Here is a 19,194-nt window from a genome sequence, read left to right on the forward strand (position 1 = left end):
TATGATGACAAAATTAAATATAAATCAACATAAGTAAAAATAAGTAATGAAAACAGCATTTTAAAAGACCAGTAAATAGAGTAAGGCTAAATAAAATACATCAATCCAAATATCAGTCAAATCAGTTATTTCTTTTGCCCAATGTATGAAGATTTAAAAGTTTCTATGTTGTTTTACCTCTAGAACTTCTGCTTTTACATGGGTAACCTGATTTTCAATAGCCTTTTAAATACCAAGAAGAAACCTTTAGAATAAGAACCTACTAATCTGTACAAAATGGTAAGCAGGAAATCATATGCACAGTTTTCATTCTGCAGATATATAGTAATTTAAATAGGTAACATTCTGTTAAAATTGGCATAGACATGAGGAATACATTAGTCCATGTCCAGGAATTTGGGATAATACTGGTTTTTGACAGCCAAACCTCAGGAAGATCTTGTTATAAGCTTATTACGATGCTCATACAACTCAGGATGCCAGTGGAGGCCCAATTTTATTAATGACAATGACAGAACACTTGGCTACATCTATCACACAGCATCTTTCTTCAGCAGCAAGAATTTTCAAAAGGTTGAGAAAGTTCTAAATTTCTGAAACTTCCTATAGTAATAGATTTTTCCGAAGGTTTAGAAATTCTCCAAGTTTTGAAACTTCCTTCCCAATTAGTATTTCTCAAGGTATACTTACCACAGCAAAGAACGACTGAATAGAACATCTCAAGAGCCAGTAAGAAAATAAGTGGGTGGGCCTCGAAGATAATGTCAGTGTAATTGTGGTGTGAGAGATACTCCTGATCTCTCCCCTTGAAATTTCAACAAATTGAACAACTATAACACAACAAAGGATCACCAGCTGAGCTTGCAGGCATACTTGAAAGATCTACTCACTGAATGGATTAAAGGTGGGTCTGGTTGAAAGGGGGGGGGGCAGTGGAAGATAAAACACACTGGCAGTCAGCTCTGAGGAGACAAATCTGGTGTGACTGGATTTTTTTTCTCTCTGCTGAACTACAGGGAGGAGAGAAGCTCTGGCTGTCTGGATTTTGTCAGAGAGGTACGGAGAAGGAAACTTGGAGTGACTGGGTCTATTTCTGCCAGGAGGAGCGGTGCGATAGAAGGGCTGGGGGCAGGGGAGATAAACCTAAGCAGCCAGAGTGTGGGGTCGTGGCCAGTGTTCCTGCAGTCTGCCTGCAGCCCACACTTGACAGAGAGAGAGAAAGCTAAGGTGCAACCGCCAGCCTTCCAGATCCCACCTCCCTCACCTCATGGTATGGAGAGGGGCAGAGACAAACCCCACAGTTAGCTCTCCAGAGCCACTCTCTCCTCTGAGGAACAGAGATGCTCTGCATCTGGTCCCCAGGTCTGTTCAGATGTGGGGAGGAATGCCCAGAGACCTGAGATTGCCATTCCCACAGCCAGAAAGACAGAAAACTGAAACCTTAAAGCCCTCACAACATGCCCACACACCAATGCATGTGCAGCTCCACCTACATCACTGTGACAGCAACATCTCAGCAGAGGGCAGCCCAGGAACTTCACAGAGCTAAAACCTGTATTATAACGACACTGCTGGAAGAAGTCTCTCAAAACTGATATTTCTTTTTCTTTTTCTATTTTTCCTCCTTTATTAAATGCTTTTTTTCTTTTGAATTTCATTGTCCTTAATTTTTATATTTTTTATTCTTATTTTTTGAGTATCTTTTTGTTTGTTTTCAATCTTTTTCTGTGGTTTTTCTTATAATTTTTTTAATTTTTATATTTTTATTGGATTTTTTAAATTTCAATTTTTTTTTTTGTATTTTTTTCTGAAGCTGGAAACGGGGAGAGACAGCCAGACAGACTCCCGCATGCGCCCGACCGGGATCCACCTGGCACGCCCACCAGGGGTGATGCTCTGCCCACCAGGGGGCGATGCTCTGCCCCTCTGGGGCGTTGCTCTGCCGCGACCAGAGTCACTCTAAATTTTTCTTTTTTAGTGGTTTTTTTCTTTAGTGGTTATTAACACTACCACTCTTAAATGTCATAAAAGAAGAAATTGAATTCCATGGCTACACAAGTCAGAGACATACATAGTTCAGAAAGAAAATAAAAAAGCTCCAGAAAAAGAAATCTCAATCACATGAAAACCTTGGAGTAAAATGATAGAGAATTCAAAACTGAAGGTTTGAAAATATTCTCTATCTCAAAAAAACAAAACAAAAAAAAACAAAACAAAAAAAAAACCAGAATGCTGTGTTGTTAACTCAACTCAAACAGATCTACTCGATCTACTCCAAGGCACATGGTAATAAAATTGTAAAAATCAATGACAAAGAAAGAATCCTCAAGGCAGCTAGGGAAAGGAAGAATATAACATATAAAGGAGAGCCTATTAAGTTATCATCAGACTTTTCAGCAGAAACTCTTCAAGCCAGAAGAGAGTGGACCCAAATATTCAAAGCACTGAAAGAGAGAAACTACCAGCTAGGAATCAAAGTTGTCCTTCAAATATGAAGGAGAAATAAAAACTTTTATAGACATACAGAAGCTGAGGAAATTTATTACCAGAAAATGCCCACTGCAGGAAATAGGGGGTTATTTGACTAGATATAAAGAACAAAACAAATCAAAAGTACAAGTAAATGCTCCCAACAAGTCACAATAAAAACAAGGATAATCTGTGACTACAATAACATAAATGGGAAGAGACTAAAGATCTGCAATAGCAAAGGAGGATGGAGTGCAGAACCATTCACAAGACAAAGGACTCTTATACATATGAACATTTTTCTCTTAAAAACCTAATGTTAAACACCCACAAAAAAAGCAACTACTGAAATACAGAGTTTAAGAAAAGAAGAAACCGGGAAAAGAAGTATGGAAAACCACCAAAAAAAAGCAACTGACAGAAAAGAGAAGAACCAAACAAGGCACAGAACTACCAGAAAACAAAACATAAAATGGCTACAGGAAATACTCAAGTGTCAGTAACTACCCTAAATGTAAAAGGACTGAACTCACCGATAAAGAGGCATGTAGTAGCAAATTTCACTAAATAGTGAGACAATGAAGGTTTTTCCTATAAAATCAAGAATAATAAAAGGCTGTTCACTCTCTTATTCAGCATAATTCTGGAAGTTTTAGCCAGAGCAATCAAGCAACAGAAAGAAATAAAAGACACCCATATTGGGAAAGAAGAAGTAAAGGTATCACTTTTTGCAGATGATATGATGCTGTACATAGAAAGCCCCAATGACTACACCAAAAAACTATTAGAAACAATAAACCAATACAATAAAGTTACAGGATACAAAATCAACATACAAAAGTTTACCGCTTTCCTATATACCAATAATAAAACTTTGCAAAATGAACTAAGAAAAAAAATTCCTTTTACAATTGCAACAACAAAAAATGAAATACCTAGGAATAAACTTAATGATTATGCGAAGGATCTATATACTGAAGACTATAAAACATTATTGAAAGAAACTGAAAAAGACTCAATATAATGGGAAAATATTACGTGCTCATGGATTAGAAGAATCAACATACTTAAAATGGCCATTTTACCCAAAGCAATATACAAATTTAATGCAATCCCCATCAAAATCCCAATGTCATTTTTAAAAAAAACAATACAAAAAATAACCAAGTTTGTATGTCATTATAAGAAACTCAGAATAGCCAAAGCAATCCTGAGGAAAAAGAATGAAGCTAGATGTATCATACTACCTGAATTCAAATTATACTATAGAGCCACGATAATCAAAACAACATGGTATGTGCAGAAAAACAGACGTACAAACCAATGGAACAGAATAGACAGCCCAGAAGAAAACCACATAAATGACAAATAATCTTCAATAATGGAGCCAAAAACACACAATGGGGAAAAGAAAGCCTCTTCAATAAATGGTGTTGGGAAAATTGAAAAGCCACTTGCAAAAGATAAATCTTGACTAGTTTGTCCCCAAGCACAAATATTAATTCAAATGAATCAAAGACCTAAATATAAGATCTGAAACAACATGTTACATAGATGAAAACATAGGTACTAAGCTCATGGACCTTGGCCGCAGAGAACAATTTATGAATTTGACCCTAAAGGCAAAAATAAATGAATGGGACTATATCATACTATAAAGCTTCCATACAGCAAAAGAAACGGACAACAAACAGCAAGCCAACTAAAAGGGAGATGATATTGCAAACAACAGCTCTGATAAGGGGTTACTATCCAAAATATATTGATATAAAGAACTCACAAAGCACAGCAACAAATAAACAAACAATCTGACTAAAAAATGGGGAGAGGCCCTGGACAGTTGGCTCGGTGGTCGAGTGTCAGCCCCGTGTGTGATGTTCTTGGTTTGATTCCTGGTCAGGGCACACAGGAGAAGTGCACATCTGCTTCTCCACCCCTCCTCTCCCTCTCTCTCTCTCTCTCTCTCTCTCTCTCTCTCTCTCATTCTCTCCTCCTCCTCCTCCTCTTCCTCCTCCTCCTCCTCCTCCTCCTCCTCCTACCCTCCTACAGCCAAGGCTCAATTGGAGCAAGGTGGCCCTGGGCGCCGAGGATGGGTCCATGGCTTCCACCTCAGGTTCTAAAAAAATGGCACCAGTTAAAAGGAGCAAAAGTCCCAGATGGGCAGAACATCACCCCCGTGTGGGCTTGCCGGGTGGATCTCGGTTGGGGCACATGCGGAAGTCTGTCTCTCTTTCTCTGCTTCTCACTAAAATTTCAAGAAAAAAAAAATGGGGAGAGAACATGAACAAACATTTCTCTGTATAATGGACATACAAATGGCCAACAGATATATGAAAAGATGCTCATCTTCACTAGCTATTCGAGAAATGCAAATCAAAACTACAAAGATAGCACTACACACCTGTTAGATTGGCTATTATCAACAAGACAGGTAATAACAAGTGTGGGAGAGGTTGTGGAAAAAAAGGAACTTTCATTCAAAAATTAGTACCATTATGGAAGAAAATATGGTGGTTTCTCAAAAAATTAAGAATAGAATTTCCAGCCTGACCAGGCAGTGGCACAGTAGATTAAGCAAAGACTAGGATATAGAGGACCGAGATTCAAAACCCCAAGGTTGCCAGCTTGAGTGTAGGCTCACCTGACTTGAGCAAGGGGTCATTTGCTCAGCTGGAGCCTCCCCATCCCATCAAGGCACATATGAGAATGCAATCAATGAACTAAGGTGCCACAATAAAGAATTGATGCTTCTCATCTCTCTGCCATCTGTCTGTCTGTCCCTATCTGTCCTTCTCTCTCTCTCTGTCTCTGTCAAAAAAAAAAAAAATAGACCAGAATTACCATATGACCCAGCAATCCCTTTACTGGGTATTTACCTATAAAACTGAAAAAGATTGGTATGTAAAGAGACATGAGCCCCCATATTCATCACAGCAGTATTCACAGTGGCCAAAATATGGAAACAACCAAAGTGTCCTTCGATAGAGGACTGGATAAAGAAGATGTGGTACATATATACAATGGAATACTACTCAGCCATAAGAAATGATGACATAGTGACATTTATGACAACATGGATGGATCTTGAGAACATTATAGTGAGTAAAATAAATAAATCAGAAAAAGCTAAGAACTGTATGATTTCACACATAAGTGGGATATAAAACTGAGACTCATGGACATAGATAAAAGTGAAGTGTTTACCAGGGGGAGGGGATGTGAGGGAGGTGTGGGGGAAGGGAGCAAAAAGGAACAAATACAAGGTGACAGAAAATGATTTGACTTTGGGTGATGGGTATACGACATAATCAACAGTTCAAATGCTATAGAAATGTTTAACCAAAACCTATGTACTCTTATTGATCAATGGCACTCTGTTATAAGTTAATTTTCTAAATAAAATTTACAAAAACAGGAAAAGAAAAATAAGTGAGAACTACTTTTAGGCTAAACTACAAGTTCATAATCATGGTTGTCATATTTCCCAATTCATTTCTTTTGAAATCATCATGAGATTTGCCAAATACTTATTTCAATATTATAATCAAATCTATCAATGAACTTAAAATTCCCTCATGCAAAATTTAATGCAGACTTGGCATATATTACAAATATCACATTCCATCTAGTAAAAAATTGGTTAACACTACAAGAGACATCACAACCAACTCTTTCATTATTCTTAATTATCATGTAGATTTTGATCATGAGCACATGAGCACACAAAGAGGTAAAAATGCAAGAAATACCCTGTATTCCATTTCATCCAATACATCCACTTTCCTCCTCTAGATCTAACAGTTTCTTGCCTTGGAGCAGTCTTAACTGGTTTACAATTTATCCCTTTTATTTCTCCTGCCAGATCTCTGGAGGAGATGTTAATGAGTCTAGTAATGGTTTAACAGGCAACAGGAGAAATAACAAAGAAAAGTTAAAGGTGTGAATAATCAACAAGCTGGAATAATTGAGTTCTGTGTAGCCAAGTTAACTAAATATTCAAGTGAGACACCTCACTTATGTAGGGACATTATTCACTTACTAAAGGCAAACAGAAAAACATACCTGCTTGACCAGTGGTGATACTGACAGCTGCAAAGAGCCTCTGGGATCGGCTTAAGTCAGAAACTCCATTTACAGCTTCAACTTCAAAAGTATAATTAGCGTGGGCTAGCAGGTCCATGACTGTGACATAGTTATCCTCTAATCCGGTCTGCTGGGGCATGTATCCAATGTTACTCCCACAAGGAACACATTCGCCCTGTTCCCAACTGCACCGCTTACACAATATTCTGTAGGTCACATCGTTTCTTCCCCCATTGTCCGCTGGAGGACTCCATTCCAAACTTACTGTGGTTTGATTTATGTTGAAAATGAGGTTCTGTGGTGCAGATGGAGGCCCTTTGGAAACCAAAAATAAATAAACAAATAAACAAAAATAGAAACAAGCATATAAAATCAAGAAAAGGACCATATGAGGCATTAAGCTCAATTACCATACAGAAAATTACTTGAAATGCTTTCCTCCACATAAACATTTCATTACCTTTCCTAGAGAAGCTATATAAAAGCCTCCTTGAATTCACTTGGCAAGAGGCTTTGTTTATTTTCCATTTAATATGTCAAAATGAAAACAGGATAACAACTGTCTTTATACTTGTGCCACGGTCTTTAGCTACTTTACTTCCAAGCAATTAAAAAAGAACAGTTAATACACCTAAAAAAAAAACAAAAACAGTTGCGCAGTTGTTTAAAATAGGTTTCCTTTTAACCATATAACAGAGAATACATCTATTCATTTTTAATGTGTTCAAGAATGATTTATAGGACTGTCTGGAATTTGGTTTGGATTTGGGTTTCTTAAAACAGTCATTAATTGAAGCATCAAGATGTGAGATTTGCTCTATTTAGTGATGGAATTTTAATTTAGAAACCATTACTTTTTAATCACATTTCATATACATGAAAGACTCCAATAACTTTACAAGTTTATGATTCCTATTAAATATATGTGAAAAATATTAGAATGCATCTTGATTTTGTAGACATAAAAAATACACTGAAGTTGAAGTAAGAAGCATTTTACATACGACTGTTTAGCCTTAGAGGCTCATAAAAAATTTTAAATATTTAATAATAATTATGATGTATCACAAATTCTATGTCTGTCTCAATGATGTCACAATAGTTCAAATGAGAGAAAGGAATCTGAAAGTCTTTTTTAAAACGTTTCTATTATGAACTTACTTGTGCATGCAACATATGGTGGGTCAGATGGAGCCCTGTAATATCCATCCTCACATTCACATCTTGAAGAGCCTTCTTTATCAGAAAAACTGTGAGTTGGACAACGAGAGCACTGGAGATCTTGAGAGGAAGATTTGTAGAACCCCCGGCCACAGGCTGGGCATGCAAAAGAAAAGTGAAAATAGCACCATAAGACCAAACAGACCTTTATAACATTTTAGTAATATTTAGCAAAGAACAAAATATGAAATATGACTTATGAAAAACAAGCTGTTTATGATAATTTTTTTAGTGCATATCTATAACCCAGTTTTATACTACTACATTTTCAGATAAAGTAATAAAAACCAAATGATATGACAAACTTGTACCTATAGCTGGCATCAGTTGGAAGTCCAGAGCCCAACACTGAACACAAGTACAGTTTATTGAGACCAAATCTTAGGATATTTAATTAAGGTAATTCTGATTTCAATTAACTAGTTTGTTAAACTGCATTATGTTTTCTTCATCAAATATAGCTGTAAATGAACTTTTTGTGTTAATTTGATTTAGAATAAAAAATATGAGTAATTTTAATTACCTACTAGAAAAAAAATGATGTAAAAATTTCATCTGAAAAAGACAGAAATGTATTTCCTTCAAATTTTCAGAAAACTTCAAAATGTAATTTCAGCCGGTTTATCCTATAAAGCAGGTTGCTTTCCACTAAGTGAATTCCTTGCTGCTAAAAATAATGAAGTCCCATAAGTAAGAGAAGCCGGTTCCACCAGAATCAGGAAGAAAACCACCAGCTGTAAACAGATGAGGACTGTTTCTCCTCTGTGGAAAGTGGCTCAGGGCAGTCACAGTAACACAGCAACTGCTCTCAGCAATGAGCAGACAGGCACAGAAAGCATCTCTCATTGCTTCCTAGTAAAATGGGTCTTACTCACTTACATACTATTTCTTATTAGTTCAAATAACCTTGAACCATTTATTATCACTCTTTTTTATATATTACTTAGCAAATTCAATGTTTATTATTTCAATAATTATTAATTGATATTAAAAACTCAATACATTAAGTTAATTTGTCCTTCATATTTTTAAATAAATATCTATTTAAATTTCAGGAACCTTCAAATTTAGTAGACATTAAGAAATAATATCTATAAAGATTAGTGGATATTTAACATAAATTTAATTACAACTTTTAATTTATTATGTTCAAATTTATTTAATGTTCTTAAATTGGGTATTATTCAGTAACTTAATCACATTTGCACTCCTTGGTGGGAAAAACAATCTTATCGAGAAGGTATATTCTCCTGAAAAAAAAGTTGACTCATTCTCTACTTTTGTTCACATGCTGAATATTTAACATGTAATTCTGCTATGTTTGAGAGCTCAAAATCATTTTCTGACTTTTAAGAAAATAAGTCTGTTTTACATGCACAGATAGGTATTTTAGATAACTTAGAAACTTAATTGAAAGATATGTTGTATTGTGATAGATAAGTGCTAAATATGAAAACAACTACAATCATCTCTGTGTAAATAAAGCACTCACTACTGCCCTCAGAAGCCAGTCTGCCTCTAGTAGGCTTCTTCAATTAATACAAGAGGAAAAACACTCATCACATATTAGGCAAAGAAGCTTAATGTAATTTCACATTCTCAGTAGCAACTGCTACACATTTAAGACACAAAGAGAACAATGAGATTGATTACAAAATAATATAACAAAAATATAACATTTAAAAATATTTCTAAAGATAAGATCTTGCCACATAAAAGAATGGTGAGTTGTGGGGACAAAGAATTTAGCATGGCTTTCTCAGGATGGGGAAACCCCTTTTTTTAAGTACTCACTGCTTCTTTCACTTATTATCTGTAATTCAAGATTCAGATATAAGATCCGTAAGATAGAGAAGGCAATGCTTTATTCACAACCTGCAGCTTGATAACATTAAGGCCCAGAAAATTTAAAAGGAGAGACATTAAGAGAGAAAAAGAGGAGGTACGTTGAGAGTCTTTGATGGCATTATATGTGTGTTTACTTAATTGTTACAGGGAGCGCGGGTCAGAAAGCAGGGAGATGGGGAGCACAATGGCAATATGACTTAATGTCCAGCAGGTGAGTCTTCCAGAATAACCAGGCAGCAAACTACCTAACGGAACCCCTTAGAATCCTCCTTCTCCCATTGCAAATAAAAGCCTCTACTTAAAGACTTAACCCCATTTTTCTCACAAACGAGGAGGTACTTTTTTTTGCTCAACATACATGATTGTAGAATACAGACACACACACACACAAGCACACACACGCACACACAGTACCTGAGGTAGAGAAATTTAAAATCCTTATCATTCAACTTTCAAATTATATTAAATTCTGTTACCACTTTAACAGACGGGAACACAGATTTGAAGCAAAAGTAATCTGAGTTCTTCAAATAATTCCCTTCGTCTAGGTTAAAACTGAATTTAGAACACAGGACTCCTGATACTCAACCACGTGCTATCCACCAGTGTTGACTGCTGAATGAGTTAAAGTTTGGCACTTATTCAATGGTCCTCAAGGGCTATGGCAACCCTAAAAATTAATTTTCAATGCATCCGTAGTCTTTTATTATATTTTTACTAACTTAAAGCTATTATTTTAATTTAGAAAACTATGAAATAATGTCCTAGCACACCTTAAGAAGAGATATTAAATAGGTATTCTCAATTTCACTATAGATTTTTGGCACTCACAATGCCTGCAAAATTATAGAATACATGCATGCTATTATTAAATAATGATAGAAGCAATATTGGAAAAATGTGGTCATAAAAGTCTTAACATTTTTTCTCTGAAGTAATATTTTGTTCCAGTTCAGTTAATATTAAAAATAATGAGTTGTAACAGACAGTTTTGACTTAACCTGTATGGAAACTGTTAATTTAGAGTTATTAAAAAGAAGTACAGGAGTTGCCCTGATTATTTGTGGTTTTGCTTTTTGTGGTTTCACTTTCGACAATTTCGGTTACCCATGGTTAACTGGCATGGCTCCATGATGCAGGATCACCCAAAGCAAATGATCTTCCTTCTGATGTACTGTCAGTATGTCAAAAGTAACCTAACCAATCAATGTCACATTGCCTACTTCATTCACTGTATTTCATCTCATCACTGTATCATCTAACATCATCATAAGGAGGTGGATGAGTATAACACAATAGGATTTTGAGAGAGAGAATCCACATTTACATAATTTTTATTTATAGCACATTGTTATAATTGTTCTGTTTTATTATTAATTATTGTTAATCTACTGTGCCTAATTTATAAGTTAAATTTTATTATAGGTACATATGTATAGAGAAAAAATGTAGGGTATATAGTGCTCCTGGTTTGGGGCATCTACTGGAGCTCTGGGAACATGTCCCCACAGAGAAGGGGGACCACTGTACAAAATCATTGGAGCTATGGTGTTAAGTCAAGAACACTCAATAACAAAAGCTGTGTGTCTCTTACAATAACAGCGAGCAACTGGATGGTTAAAAGATGGGAAGTCACAGATGCTTTAAAAATTAAAGTTTTAGATGAAATATATACATGAAATAGCTTGAGAAAAATATTCAATGACAGAAACCGGGGTGAAGTGATATATTTGAGAATTAACCAGATAGGAAAAAATGTGATGAGTTCTCCAAACTGCTCCCCAAAAGGCTACATGGAAATCAAGGCAATTTCTCCTGTATAAATGCAGCTGGTTTTTCAAAAAGTACTAGTAAAAAAATTTTAGGGGTGACATCTGAAACCTCAATCAAAGAGAAATTCTTGTCATATGTAACTATGAAACATACAGGAATAACTCTCTAGAAATTGCCCAATGGCAGTTTTAAAACTTCTTCCTTTATTTCTCAATTTGTTCAATTGCATTTGAATTCAAAGCAAACTTTAATTAATACAGATGTGCTTATGGTAAAGTTAGGTAACGTACCACTTTAATTTCCTGCCTTTTGATGTTTTGTGCTTTTTTAAGTTAACATTTTATTGTATTTATATAGTTTTTTCTCTTTTATTGTATTTATTAAGGTGACATTGGTTAATACAATTATATAGTTTTCAGGTGTTCAATTCGATAATACATCATCTGTATATTGTACTCTGTGTTCACCACCCCTTGAGGTAATGTTTCATTGTATTGATGGAAATTAGAAATATTTATAAAACTATTTCAACATTTCATTACTTTTGCAAAAAAAAATCATTCACCTATTATTTTAGTAATAGTATTTTTCTGTGTTACCACAAATGCTTGAGGCTGAATCTTTTGATTTAGAATTTTAATGAATAAAATATCAAATTCATTATCCTAAAGCCAAGAACCATAATGTCAGACTTCATTTAGTCTACTCTTTGAATAAAAAAATATCAAAAAAGGGAATCAAGAAAGCACATGAAACTTGTTTGCTAGATAGTAACATATTATCTACTTCAATATATCCACTGAAATACATTAAAATAGACCATATCACAAGGTCTGTTAGAGTATCTATTACAATGACCTACATATAACAATCTATTTAATTTCAATTATCTTAAATAAGAATATTTTCCTATGTAACTAATTGGTTCAAAAGAATTTGGATTTTAAATTCCTTTAAAAAGAACACAAAAGGCAAAGGGTTTCTCATTTATAAATCAATTACTCAAGAATTATAAAACTGCAGTAAAACTCTGAACACAGAAATATTTAACTATATAAGAGAACTGATACTGAAACCTAGTACAATACTCTGATTCTCAATTAAATTCTGCTAACAACCGCACATTCCAATAGCCATCTTCACTGGATGCCAAGTGTTTACTAAGCGGTTGAATGCCAGGTCTCTGAGTACAGACATACCTACCTACCTGCATGAAGCAGACTGTGGAACCATCGGGGTACTGGTGTAAAATCTGTGTTCTCAATGAACAATCCTAAAGCTTTCCTAAAACTCATAGACAAAATTTCAACCTCTAGACTAAGCAATTAGGTGAAATGGAGTATCTCTTCCTTTTGAGGGAGGGTGCAGATACTCAGACTTGCCCTGGTTCTTTAGGTTTATTACTCAGAAGGGTAAGCATAGGGGTTATCTTATCTGACTATATATCTAAGGACCCTATCCCAGGAAATCCACATACTTCTTAGAGTTCTAGAGCCAAGAAAAATTTCCTGGTCCTTAATGGGTTATTTTCTTGGATATCTTAAACTCCAATTTTAATCCCAGACATACTTGATACCATCCTGGACACCAAGGCACTGAGAATCCATTGTCTTAATCAGCTATGCTCCATGACTGCACATTAGGGATGCTTTCATAAGACACTCATGATTTGGGCCTATCGCAGCAATTGAACCATTCCTAGCACCTGGACATTTCTATATTTTAAAAGGTCTCCAGGTTTTAAAATCATTATTCAGTAGGTTCCAAGTCTTTTCTCAGATTATCAAAATCTCCAAAGAATTTATAACAAAATATCTCCACCATAAAATCAATGATGAGAGTAAAATGAGATATTTAGAAATGTAAAAATTTGAATTTAAAAACAATGAAAAAATTTTAAATTAACATTCATTAATAAGCCAATCAAAAAATAGGCAAAGATTCTGAATAGATAATTGTCAATGGAAGATATACAAATAGTCAATAAACATTCAAAAAAATGTTCAACATCATTAGCCTTCAGGGAAATGCAAATCAAAACCACAATGAAATATCACTCATAACAAGTAGAATGGCTATAATAAAAAAGATAAAACAAGTGTTGGTAAGAATACAAAGATATCAGAAAGAACCCTTTACACTGCTGCTAGAAATGTAAAATGCACCTGACCTGTGGTGGCGCAGTGGATAAAGCGTGGACCTGGAATGCTGAGGTGGCTGGTTAGAAACCTGAGCTTGCCAGGTCAAAGCACACATGGTAGTTGATGCTTCCTGCTCCTCCCCCCACTCCACCCACCCCTCCTCTTCTCTTTCTCTCACAAACTAATAAAGTCTTAAAAAAAAAAGAAAGAAAGAAATGTAAAACATTGCAGCCACTTTGAAAAAAATACTGGCAGTTCCTCCAAAGGTTAACATAGTTACATATACCCTAGGTATATACTCAAGAAAAATGAAAACATATTATCAACACAAGAACTTGTATATTAATGGTCATAGCAAACTTATAATAAACAAAAAAAAATAGAAACAACCAAAATGCTCATCAAATAATAAATGAATAAACACAATGGAGCATTATTCATCAATCAAAAGAAGTTAAATACTAACACATTACAACAAGGACAAACCTGCAAAACATTATGATAGGTGAAGAAATCCAGTCACAAAAAAATCATATATAATTCCACTTATGTGAACTACTCAAAATAGGCAAATTTAGAGAGACAGAAAGTAGATTAGTAGTTACTAGGGGCTAAAACAGTGAGGAAACTTGGCAAGTGAGTATCAATGGGTACAGGGTTTCTTTTGGGGGTGATGAAAATGTTCTAAAATTAATTTACACTGTGGTTTATACGACTCTATGACTATACAAAAAACCCCGCTAAATTGTTCACTGTAATGGGTAAATTGTATGGCATGTGAATTATATCTCAGTAAAGCTGTTATATATAATAAATTCATTAATAATGCAACTTCAAACTAATTATTTAAGTAATCAAAAGAAAAAAAGGACCAAATTTTATCTGTTGATAATATATGATTTTGCCTTTTAACACATATATTCTATATTTACTTATTTTTATAAGGCTGTATTTAGGTAAAATAAATGAACTATAAATAATTTTAAATTTGGAAAATCTATAATCAACACTCTTTTTGCCCATTGTTACTTTTAGAGTCACAAATAATCATTTCTTTTATTTGACTAACAATTTTATCTGAGTAATTTTATAACTAAAAAGAAATACATTCTTAATACCAAGCCTATATTTAGGGGAGATTTTTGATACATTGTATATATACAAAATGAGTTTTGACTATCTGAATAGCTCTCAAGACTTATTTTTCATTTTGCCAGACAAAGGCTGATTTACTTCCTAGCTCCCTCAATTCTTCCTCGAGCTAATTGAATACAACTAGATTCAGCTTCCTCAGGTCTTACTCCTGTTTCCAGACCTGTGATTTTAAGTACAATTGAACTTTTTCTGAAGGAATTATGTGTGTCTGTGTGTAAAATACGAAACTTTGCAGATGTTTCTGGTTACAGTTATGCAGCTGCAAAAAGTTTATTAATTATGAACTATAAGTGAATTGTTCTGTAATTGAAAGTTTCTGGGCTTTAATATTATTGTTGAATTTACATACATACATAGTTAGAGATTCTAACTAATGCTGCTATTTTATTTATTGCAGACGGACATTTTACTTAATTCAGGCAAAGTGAGTCTGTTTCCATAGGAGCTTTTAAATATTTGTGTCATATTAATGTCTATGTTTCTATAACACAAAGGGGAAAGCTGGGCTTGTAGAAATAGTACTCCCACTGCTCAAAGTGCTGACCTCATCTGGGATAGACAGTTCCAGATTCTGTATTTTAATCCTATTGATAGGGCCTCAGTGGGAATAATTACATAAGTCTGCCTGAAAGCCAGACCTCCTGTCACTGATACGCTATGATTTCTCACATTGAGAATGAACAGTGGGCAGGGAGGATAAAAACAACATGATGTAATGAGTTTATTCCAGTTTGTGAGGCACCATTCAAATTACCCTGCAATAACTTGTAAGGGTTTAGAACAGAAACAATGCACAACATAAAGTTTGTGATAACAGGTGCTCAATTGGGGGATTTTTAAAGCTAAAACCAAAAATGAATTTCAGGGCATTATGAATAGGTGTTATTAATTGTGTTAAACTATTACTGTACTTTTATTGATAACAAGGAGTGGAAAAGAAACAGATAAAAAGGAACTTTAAAAAAATTATGTATTTATTTATTTTCTGCCCTGGTCGGTGGTGCAATGGACAGCATCAACCCGGAGCACTGAGGTAGCCAGTTTGATCCCGGGGTCTCCAACTTCATTCAGGGGCGCCGAGTGAAGTCAGGTCAGAGCCCAGGTCAGAGCACATGTGAGAAGCAATCAATGGCAAAACTAAGTGGAATAACAAGTTGATGCTTCTCTCTCTCTCTGTCATGTCCTCTTTCTCAAAAAAAAAAAAAAATGTTTATATTTAAAACTTAGACTATAAAAGAAAATAAAGCATTATGTAGACACAGCACTTTTGTCTTTATTAAATGACCAGTTTGGAATATGCTATAGATTTTGTGAGGTATGGCATTAAAATAATCTTTATTTTATCAGAATATCAGCTTAATTCTGATATTACAAAAAATGATTTAAAAGGAATAAAAAGATGTCAAGTTGGAACATTCAAAATCTCTTTTGTATTCCTGTTCTACTTTATAAATATTAGGCTATATTAAAGCTGTAATGTGGTACAGAAAGGGAGAATTGGATTTTTCTTTTTTTTGTTTTATTTTTTGTGTGTGTGGGTGTGTGACAGAGACAGAGGGAGATACAGAGAAAGGGACAGATAGGGACTGACAGACAGGAAGGGAGAGAGATGAGAAGCATTAAGTCTTTGTTGTGGCACCTTAGTTGTTCATTAATTGCTTTCTGATATGTGCCTTGGAAAGGGGCGACTCCAGCAGAGCGAGTGATCCCTGGCTCAAGCCAGCAACCTTCAGGCTCAAGCCAGCAACCTTCGGGCTCAAGCCAGCAACCATAGGGTCATGTCTTTGATCCCACGCTCAAGCTGGTGAGCCTGCGCTTAAGCCAGATGAGCCTGTGCTCAAGCCAGCAACCTCAGGGGTTAGAACCTGGGTCCTCTGCGTCCCAGTCGGGCACTCTATCCACTGTACCACCACTGGCCAGGCTGAGAACTGAATTTTAACCAAAATGATCTGTGTTCAAATATACTCCACCACTTGTTGGCATGTGATTTGGTCAAAGCCACTTCATATTCCTAAGCTTCCATGTTCTTGTTATTAATTAGGAAGTGCTAGACACATACTAATTATTTTTATAATTCTATTTGTAAAAGGTTGTTTTAACAATAACACAGTAATCAGTCATCTCTGTGTTAAAACTTCCATACAACTGTCTTGAATGAAATGCTTTAAAAACAAAACGCCACATACAAACGGACACCCCCATAGTCTTTCAGTGATGCCTTAGCAAGACTGTGAAAGACAGGCTCTAAAAGGGCAACCCAGGCCCAGGCTGGTGGCTCAGTGGATAGAGCACTGGTCTGGCGTACAGACATTCCAGGTTCAATTCCCAGTCATAGCACACAGGAGAAGTAACCATCTGGTTCTCTACCCCCCTCCCCGCTTCCTTCTCTTCCACTTCCCCTCCCACAGCCAGTGGCTCTATTGGTTCAAGTGTGGCACCAGGCACTGAGGATGGCTCCGTTGGAGTGCATCAGCCTCAGGCACTAAAAATAGCTCAGTACTAGAGCATCTGGCCCAGACAGGGTTGCTGGGTAGATCCCAATTGGGGCACATGTGGGAGTCTACCTCACTATCTCCCCTTCTCTCAACTGTAACACACACACACACACACACACACACACACACACAAAACAAAAGGTGACCTGGCCTCTGCATGCCATCCCTGACAGAGATGTGGCCTGTGTCAGAAATCTCTCTACCTAACAACTCATAACTCTCACTGTATTGTTGCCAATCCCTATCTGTGTTCTCAGAGATGTGCCCATTTATTTTGATTCATGCCAATAAGGATCAAGAAATAAGTTTTGAAAATTAAGTTACTTAAAATCAACTCCCATAAAAGAAAGGATTCAAAATGATATCAGACCCTTCTGGATCTCAGTCACTACTGTCCTCATAGTGACTCCATTCTGAGAGATCAACCTATATATTAAAAAATAATGAATTATCTATGAAATCTCAGAACTTAGTAACCCCACCGGAAATAAACTAAAATTTCAGTAATCTCAACTCCAATTCAAATCTATATAACTAGTGAGGCTTGCCATGGACTAAAAACACAGGTTAGGAGAAGCTAATTGATAAAACTCAACACATTCCATCACTTACTCATAGTAACTAAGAAATGTGATTTATATTTGACAGTATTATTTTATGTTTCTAAAAAATTTTCTTCAGGTCATGTCATTAGGAACATAAAAGGCTGCACCAGGAGAGTTCTTAAACAGCAACCGATGTTAGGAAGATATTAGACACAGGGCACAAGTTACTGCTGCACTCATGCCCCTGTCTAGCCTATTTTCAAATATTTCTCTTACATTTATTATAAGTTTTGTAACTTTAGTTTTATTATTCATTCTAATTATGCTAAATTATTTCTCACAGTCTTGAAAACATATCAGTAAGTCAGACAATGTAGGCTCTATGTACAAAAAGGGGAACAGTTCCTTTTTGAAAGATGAATATTCTTAATCATTTTTAAAACAAACGTATCTTAAAATATTAAGTGTATATTCTGAATAATAGATACTGATAGTTTCTTCACAGAAGATCTCACTTCAAGAATATGAAAAGGCAACATGACTTTTCTTTTATATAAATCATCAGTTTGACCTCGCCTCCAGCATGTACTAGCTGCATGACCTTTGTAAATTTGCTTAAGTTCTCGGAGCACAGATTTTCCATATCTGAAACAGAGAAACCTAGTAAGATGACCTCATAAGATTGTTGCGAATTGAAGTAGATAATTCATGTGAAGCACAGTGCCATGTGGGAGAATAAGCACTCACGAAATAACTATTAATGATTATTTCACAATGTGATATTTTTATGCAAAGTTTTGATCTGACTGTAATTCCTACCCTGATAAACAATGAGCCTCTTCTCTATTTCCAGATGTGTATGTAAACAAGAAACACAAATATTAGGCAAGTATAGCCAATTACTCACTCCCTGATTAAATAATTACTGTTTTCCTATTCTTTTGCCTTGTCAGACGTAAATGGACCAAAGATATATCTGCTAAAAGACAAACATGCTGATATCAAAATATCACATTACCTTTGATCTGCAAATAAATGGTATGTATGAGCATTTCATTATGTGCTTCAGCTAATTAAAATTCTGATATTAAAAAATACTTATGTAAATTATAAATATTGTCTTAATTTGTACCTTTCATAATGTACTTAATTAACTCCTATTTCAGGGGTGAATATAGATTCTAAAGTCACCTATCCTGCCAAGCTGTAGTATTTTATCAATGTGAAGTGAGAAAACTACTCAACACAGGTAGACACGCAGAAGATTTGTGTAAGGAATATGATTGACCAATTATATTTAAACTGGAGAGCTATTTGTGGAAGTTATAGACTTGTTTTTTAATGAGGCTAATTGTGACTCTAGCAATACCAGAATATACCGTAAAGGCAGGTTATTTCAAATTCAAAGAACTTGAGCTAAACAAGAAATATACATATAAATACAAATATTTGAGATTTCATTGT

At 35.2% G+C, this 19,194-nt stretch overlaps 1 protein-coding gene across 6 annotated transcripts in view; it reads right to left on the reverse strand.

Annotated features, from left to right (window-relative positions):
- EPHA7 (EPH receptor A7) overlaps positions 1-19,194 on the reverse strand; it is a 167,161-nt gene that overhangs the window by 104,276 nt on the left and 43,691 nt on the right. For all 6 annotated transcript variants that reach the window (XM_066254318.1, XM_066254311.1, XM_066254298.1 and 3 more), the window contains exons 4-5: positions 7,714-7,869; positions 6,532-6,867 (exon numbers count right to left, since the gene is read on the reverse strand). In XM_066254318.1, coding sequence (XP_066110415.1) covers positions 6,532-6,867; positions 7,714-7,869 — 492 coding nt within the window. The remainder of the gene's footprint in view (positions 1-6,531; positions 6,868-7,713; positions 7,870-19,194) is intronic.

This window comes from Saccopteryx bilineata, chromosome 1 (genome assembly GCF_036850765.1).
Source record: "Saccopteryx bilineata isolate mSacBil1 chromosome 1, mSacBil1_pri_phased_curated, whole genome shotgun sequence".
In the NCBI taxonomy this organism is placed as follows: domain Eukaryota; kingdom Metazoa; phylum Chordata; class Mammalia; order Chiroptera; family Emballonuridae; genus Saccopteryx; species Saccopteryx bilineata.